The following is a 7946-nucleotide window of genomic DNA, read 5'->3' on the forward strand; positions in this document are numbered from 1 at the left end:
AATCCCTCAAATAAGATAAAAAACCATGGGTAAAGATAATTTTACTATAATGATAAAAATCCCTCAAATTCCACAACGTCATCTTTTCCAAAGCCCGTCATGGGCCTATCCTGAATTATGCAGGGAATTAATTGAGTCGAATATGTATTTAGAAACTAGAAGACTTCTAGCCATTGACTTGTACACTGTCAAATCAAGACTAACCCAGGTCTAATTTTCATGAACACAGTGACTTAACTTTTCAAAACCTACATCCAAAAGAGAATCTCTTTTTAACAAAATGGTCATACATTTTTCCCTCTTATGACCAAGTTGTCTTCGCTCCAAACGAATTAACTTCGATTCCATAACAGATGATGGACGTCCGATTTCATCGGTCACGGTATAACATTCTAAAATATAAATACTATTAATCCTTTTACTTTTTAACAAAATGAGAGCTCCACGAGATACCTTAATGCCGTTCGACTCAATATTGATTTTGTATCCTTTCGAGTTTAAAATACTCAAGGAGATGAGATTCTTTTGTAAATCAGGTACATACTTGATATTTGAGAGAGTCCTAATCATCCCATTGTGTATCTTAATTTTAACAGTACCAATATCAATTACCTTATTAGATGAATCGTTTCCCATGCGCACAGCTCCACCTTCAACCAAATTGTATATGGAGAATCATTCTCTATTGGGACACATATGGAAGGAACATCCCGAATCTAGGATCCACTCAGACGTAAGCTTGGAGTTATCGCTCGTTGACACCAATAAGAAATCATTACTGCTTTCATCAGCCAAATTAGCATCAGCTACATCTTCCTCATTACTCTTAGCAGCCCTTTCATTTCGCAATTTATAACAATCTGATTTGACGTGACCTAATTCCTTAAAATAGCGACACACTTTTTGTCTCACTTCTTTGGTGATACCATTTGCCTATCTGCCTTGCTATCCGAACCAAACTCATTGTTGAATTTGTCTTTACTCAATAAATGACCCTTTACATCTTTGAACAAGAGTTTGTCTTTGTCATAAATCAGGGTCTCCCTGAAAGACTTATATTAAGGGGGTAAAGAGTACAAAAATTGCATAACTTGATCTCCGTCATCAATATGAACCTCAGCGTTCTTTAAATCCTTTAAAAGAGTAATGAATTAACTAATGTGATCTCTAAGAAGCTCACATTCATTTATGTGAAACGCAAATAGATATTGTTTCAACAATAAACGGTTAGCTAGAAACTTAATCGCATAAAGAGTTTCTAACCTTTTCCACAAGGCAGATGAAATATTCTCCATCAATGCCTCCTATAATACCATATTCGCGAGACACAATTGTATTGCAGACAAAGACTTTTCATCAAGCTCTTCCCATTTTGTTTGATTTAGATACTTAAGTTTTTTCCCGGTAATAACCTTTTTCAAGCTGATTTGAACTAAAATTGTCATCATCCGAACTTGCCACAGATTGAAATTTGTGACACCATCAAACTTCTCAATTTCAAACCTTGTTGCTGTAATTTATATTTCCAATAATTTATATCAATATGAATCAATCATAATAATAAGTTTTCCTTCTAAAAAAGTTATAATAATTAATTATAAAATATAATAATATTTTTTTCTAAAATTTAACTTTAAAATTTTTGCTGAATAAGTAAAATTATTTTTTAGTAATATAAAAGTTATGCTTTTAATTTAAATATAATAAAATTGTATTTTTAATAAATAATGTAAAGATAAAACAAAAAATTACATAATAGAATCGAGGGAAAAGATCACCCCTAACAATATCCTCTTTTAAGCATTCTCGAATTTCCAAAAGCGAGGCTTCATATAAGCATAAATCTTCCTTGTCTGCAAATGTCATTTTGCTTCATACTCTAGTTATGTCATAATAGTGATTATACCGGGAAAGAAATTATATGAAATAGGATACACGTTGTTCTATACTTTACTCCAATTATTTAATTATATTTTATCAATTTTTTTTATTTGTCATTAGCACATCATATTTTTTTAATTTAAAATTTTAATGAAATTTCATTAAATAATTAAGATGAGATACCACATGACATGACCCGCCTGTTCCATACGACCCTTTTCCGTATGGTATGGCTATCGAAAATTTCAAGGTCTCAAAGTGCTGAGAGTGAATGCTTGGTGCAGCTGCCGCCAACTGTAACATTCCCCCCACGGCATAGAGAACAGATAATTCATAAAAACCCGTTCAACATAACCATAGCAAAGAGTAGCATGAATCTGTCTACTCTTGCTCGTACCTCTCTGCTCCATCTATCTCCACTTCGCTCAACTTCTTCTACGAGGTTCAACCCCCCCATTGACTCCCATATCCATCAATTTCTTTTCAGCTACGCATTTTCTCGAACAGTTCATGCTTTTTCCCCTTTTTTGGCCTTTTTCTTCTCGTGGGTGTTTCAGTTTGTGTTGTTTGGTTGCAGGCATAATGCAACTGAAAGTGTTGCCATCGAGGGTCGTAATATTAACTTCTCGGTTAATACGAGGCAAGGCAAAATAGTGCCAATTCTGAAGGATTGTTCAATTCGGATTCCTTCCGGACAGTTATGGATGCTTCTTGGACCTAATGGTTGTGGTAAATCTACCCTTTTAAAGGTACGTCCTCAAAATTTATTTTTTACCCGATATCAGTATAAGCACCGATAATCTAAAAGAGAATGCTACTTGCCTCAACTGGCGCGGATAATGGTTCAACCTCAATTTCCTTATGAAATTGCCAACTTTCAGCATTGGGTTTTTTCTGATTACCATATGTGCCATGTTTAGGGAGTGCAAATATCTGAGGAAAAAATGGCTTTTATAATGGGCAAGTAGCATTGATCATATAAGAAAAATTAGGCTGCCATTATGAGTTTGATAAACTGTTGGTTCTCTTTTAATTTTGAAAATATGGTCTGGATTAAAAGAGTTGGCTATATTGTGAGTCATGCAGATCTTGGCAGGTCTTTTGACCCCTACAAATGGGGCTTTATACGTTAGGAGGCCAAAGAGTTATGTATTCCAAAATCCAGACCATCAGGTTGGTTCTTTTCCTTGGGAAATGCTCTTTTGTAAAACTATATATGTTTTGGATTCTGTTCTTGGCTTCCTTTTGTTACCATCAGACCAATGAGTTATGTTTCCCAGCTAATGGTTTTTGTTTGGGGGTGCTTATGATGGAGATGTTATGGTTTCTAGAACTATATAGTTATGTATTCCAACTAGATTTGACCATGAGTTTGCAAAAATCATATTGGTGCTGTTAGATGGTTAACCATAACTATTGCCGTTCATATTGGGTGATCAAAAGAAGAAGAAATAGTTGTGCTAAGCTTATGACATATGCGAACTATTTAGGAATTATAGTTGAAGCTTGAAGTGGTTTTAGACTTCTAAGGATTACTTGATTTCACTTGTATGAAGCTTCTGTGGCTGAGGACACATTTACTTGTGAACAGAAGCTGTTTGTTCAAGAGGACTGCCTTCCTGAAGTTTTTGCACTGACTATTGTCTGATTTATTACATTCATAGCTTCAGTTGCTCATGCATTTGTTTTTTTTTAAAAAGTTTCTCCTTTGATATTTCCTGACTCGCACATCAGGTTTACATAGTCAACCTTCTTTTCCACTTCAGCTCTCTGGTCATATCTCGTAGTCTTGTAGTTGAACTGAATTTCTGCGTAGTCTCTAATGCTAATGCGATCTTCATTGCCAGTTTGTTTTAACATTTCCATGCCACATAGGAAGAGCATGAAATAATTATTGTGCCATTTGAAGGTGCCTTTGTTCTCTTATTCTAGGCATAAGATAAGGATATCAAGTAACCTTGAAAACATGGTACCTCTGCACCATCTGTTTCAGTTCTTTTGCAGAAAACCAAAGCTTAAGAAATGATGAATGATCATCCCCCCTCCTCCCAATTCTACTTTTTTTGTGGATCTGACATGTACCTTAAAGGTATTGAATGTCCATATTAAAGTAGAACTTGAGAATTAAGAAAATTGTGGATCCCCTAGAGTGCCTTTCTTAAAGTTTATTTACGTTTATAAAAGAATTTTTAGAACATGGTGATAGATTTAGTTTTTGAAATGGTTTATTACTTGTTTCTTCTTCATATTAGCTTTATATTTTCTTTTTCCTCTCTCTAATTGTTGCAGTGGCCCACAATGCACTCTACTAACTGAAAGGAATGTGTCTGATTTGGTTTCTTGTATATAATTCGACTAGATATGATTGTTTTGAAAGCCTTCTGCTGTTTTTACAAGAATTATGACTTTTTTTTTCCTCCTTTTTTCCTTCAACCCTAAAGGAGCCATTCTCGGGCCTGCATTGATTTTCTTTGCTGCCATCAACACCAGCTTCAGCACTATTACTTCTAGAGCTGCTACTTGTTCTCTGCTGTATATATGCCAATGGCTATGTCCTGGGTCTTTTATCTGTAAAACAAAACGTAAAATCGAGATTGTATTTCATTTTCCCTTTTTTGAAGAAATCACTTTTAATAAGTATGTCATCTTATTTGCAGCTACTGCCTTTTCCTTGAAGTTACGCTTCTATGCCGCAGCCTTTATAATGTGTATGCGTTATCTTAATGACTGCATTTTGTTTAATGACCCCTTTTGGGCCTTTTGGCTTTTCATACATGTCAATATGTTGGACAAAAATTTGTCTCTTAATGATTTTGCTGAGCAACAATACTGATATGAACAATCTTTTATAGTGGTAGTAGATTTCTAAAAGGAACTAACCTGAGTTTACAAACACCAGAGGCATCTCTCACCATGCAGGTTGTGATGCCTACAGTTGAAGCAGATGTTGCATTTGGCCTTGGGAGATTAAACTTAACTAACTCTGAAGTTAGATCCAGGGTGTCAAAAGCTTTGGAAGCTGTTGGCATGTCTGAATACCTACAGGTAAGATTTTGTGTTCAACAGCTTCTGGATAATAATACAGGATGTTAAATTTTGCATGCTTACTCAAGGTTTATCATCTTTAATTTCTTCCAGAGGCCAGTTCAAACACTTAGCGGTGGTCAAAAGCAAAGGGTTGCCATTGCTGGTGCTTTAGCTGAAGCATGTAAAGTTCTGCTTCTGGATGAGCTTACGACTTTTTTGGATGAAAGTGATCAGGTGAGTAATAGTAGACACAAGGTAGAGTGTGTTTCAATATTTACTGATGCAAGTTTTGCATAAGTGTACAACATGTTAAAATGCACAAGAAAGAAAAACATATGGTAAGACGAGCCTCGTAACAGTAACAACTGTTGGCATGGGAATGGTTGACATAGCATTGTTGCCCTTACCTATGAACGCACCATTCAGCACTGTATAGATTAAACAGCATAATTCTTTTACTTTTAGGTAACTTAGTGGTCTACTTTCATAATTCTACGAGGGAATAAAACGGAAACAACAACGAACCCATAGTCTTCATCTGGTCCATACAGTTGCAGTTTAAGTTTTAAGAGTGGTGTGTATTATATGTGATCCTGGATATTTCTTCAGTTGGATGTTTCTTCGTAACTGATTATATAAATGAGCAAACAGTTACTTATTCCTTGATAGTTCGAGCTTTTTGTCTGAATCAAAGCTCTTGGTATGATCTGATTAGATGGGGGTGATAAAAGCGGTTCAGAATCTTTTGGATATATCAGGAGAAGTTACAGCATTGTGGGTGACCCATCGTTTGGAAGAACTCGAGTATGCCGATGGTGCAGTATACATGGAAGATGGAAGAGTGATTATGCATGGTGATGCAGCTAGCATAAATAAGTTCATCAAAGCCAAGCAATCTTCATATATCAACCGTATAAATTCTTGAGCCATTGCCTCTATTTTTCGTTCTCTCTATGCTGATTATCTTTTGTATAATAAATTTACAATGTTTGAGCAACGATTACCATGCCATCTTACTGTGTTTTGGTAAATTAAATGTATGTTTATGAATATGATTTTGGAGCCTGTTTGAACATGCTTTGTTTAACTTTCATCTAATTTCACTGTTCCCATCTCACTATTATTGTAGTCTTGTCTCAATTTTAAATTTTTGGACAGTGATGCTAGCTTTATGTAGAGTCATCTATGAGACTACCACTACAATGGTAATGCATAAGTTCCATGTTTTTATATTACATAAAATATTGCATAGTTTTCTCAGGTTAGGAATTTCATATTATTCTTTGTGCATTTTCAGAAAAAGCAGGGAATCATCTGTAAACCTGCAGATATCCTGAATTTGATTCCAACTTTAGAGTATTGATTTTAAAAGGATAAGAATGAAATTTAAAGAATATATTATACAAGCTTATCTTTTCAAACTCATTCATTGCACGCATTCATAGCTTTCACACTCACTGTATATATATAGTGCACTTGTTGTGACAACCTTTTTATTCAACACAAATGCAACCCATCTATATTAGTCATTTTCCACTTGCCTTTCCCTCAAACCCCAAATGATTATAAATATATAACCTATGAATTCTTATTCTATTTTAGCTGAAAACGTTATATCGGGTTTGGTGAGCTTAATCACTTTTCTTGCCAACATTTGGCAACTGGATTCTCCTCCATAATCCTGATTATATATATTTATCTTCATTTTTTGGCTGTTCAAATTATTAATTACACGATCCTGAATTTTTTAATGTACTATTTTTTATCTTCATTTTATTTTAATTTTTTAAAAAATATTTTTTTTTATTTTTTTTATCCCAACCAAACCAAATTGAAAATTTTGACCCCCCCCCCCCGCGCATAAGTGACCTAGAAAGGTAAAATCTTCATTTTGATTGAGAAATGAATAGGAACATGAGTGCCATTCCATGTAGGAGAAATGTGAATTTCATGCTCTTCTACAGCTGAACCCATGTTTAAATTAAGTCTTTATTTCGTGCCAAAAGTCCAAATTACATGTAGTGATCTCCATAAGTAGATTCTTTTTCAATTTCCTTAATTCAATTCGGTGATTCGTTTCATCTTTAAAAGAAAATTGCAAATATTTTATATTAATTATTAAAAATTCAAACTAAAGAAAATCATTGTCCAAAACTAAATCCATCAAATGGTCCGCCCAACATACGAGACTGCTACATTGTCAAAAACTTAACAAAAAGAAAAAAGAAAAAAAAAGGCAGTCATTTTCAGTACAATTGAAAAAATATATATTTGGAAATGGGCAATAAAAAGAGAGGAAAATGTCAAAGCAAGCTGAGTCAACAATACGTCAATAAACTTAACGGTACCAATTTCAGTATTGGACTTTGCTATTATTTAGTTTATATTTATATTAAATATATTAAAATAACATATAAATTATATCGCAGGAACTAAATGTCTATTTTTTCAAACATTAACCTTTTAAGCATGGAATGTGTGAACTGTGAAGGAAATGTATACAAATACCATTAACATATCATTTATAATCATTAAAATACCCACTCATAATCCTTAAATAGGAAGATAATGCATTTCAGTGTAATCGAACTTATATTCTCTTGCATTTATAGCAATACCCATACTAATTGAATTAAGACTCAGTCGGCCATAATTTGAATTATTTTATACATAAAGAATGAAAAGTTATGTTAAAAAAAATTAAAAATATGTGATAAAATCTTTAACTTATTTTTAAAATAAAAAAATTCCTAAAAACTTTTAAGCATATTGGCGTGCCAAAATTAGGGGAGAAGCGAGGTAAAGGTAGTGGGAAGAAGAAGAATATTGCAATGACGTGGAGGATAATTTGATTCCCTTAAAAAAAGCTTATAATATTCGTAGATATAGATATTTGTTGTTTGTGGGTGAGTCAATATTGGATGGTGGGGGTGTTCATAATTTCACTAAGCAAAATGAATATCCAAAGTTTAGGCCACTTCCCACTCTTCTTCAACTTTCTTTACCTCACTTACCCAATTCCCCACTTCAAGAAAACC

At 33.8% G+C, this 7946-nt stretch overlaps 1 protein-coding gene across 2 annotated transcripts; it reads left to right on the forward strand.

Moving 5' to 3' along the window:
• The first annotated feature begins 1862 nt into the window (after nucleotides 1-1862).
• LOC107935783 (ABC transporter I family member 10) lies at nucleotides 1863-5995 on the forward strand. 2 transcript variants are annotated; one of them, XM_016868404.2, is made up of 6 exons: nucleotides 1863-2323; nucleotides 2459-2630; nucleotides 2968-3054; nucleotides 4801-4926; nucleotides 5020-5142; nucleotides 5624-5995. In XM_016868404.2, exons 1-6 carry the CDS (start codon nucleotides 2073-2075, stop codon nucleotides 5831-5833), a joined length of 969 nt encoding a protein of 322 aa, XP_016723893.2. In that variant the 5' UTR covers nucleotides 1863-2072; the 3' UTR covers nucleotides 5834-5995. The 2 variants fall into 2 exon arrangements, with proteins under 2 accessions (XP_016723893.2, XP_016723894.2); XM_016868405.2 differs by lacking the exon at nucleotides 2968-3054 and having other exon boundaries at nucleotides 2063-2323.
• Nucleotides 5996-7946: the final 1951 nt, after the last annotated feature.

This window comes from Gossypium hirsutum, chromosome D04 (genome assembly GCF_007990345.1).
Source record: "Gossypium hirsutum isolate 1008001.06 chromosome D04, Gossypium_hirsutum_v2.1, whole genome shotgun sequence".
In the NCBI taxonomy this organism is placed as follows: domain Eukaryota; kingdom Viridiplantae; phylum Streptophyta; class Magnoliopsida; order Malvales; family Malvaceae; genus Gossypium; species Gossypium hirsutum.

Bases quoted from the DNA above. Each gene is read 5' to 3' on its own strand.
- LOC107935783 (XM_016868404.2), top strand. From the start codon at position 2,073: ATGACCCGCCTGTTCCATACGACCCTTTTCCGTATGGTATGGCTATCG. The intron at 3,055-4,800 runs GTTGGTTCTTTT...CTCACCATGCAG, and splicing joins TCCAAAATCCAGACCATCAG to GTTGTGATGCCTACAGTTGA. The intron at 5,143-5,623 runs GTGAGTAATAGT...TGATCTGATTAG, and splicing joins TTTTGGATGAAAGTGATCAG to ATGGGGGTGATAAAAGCGGT.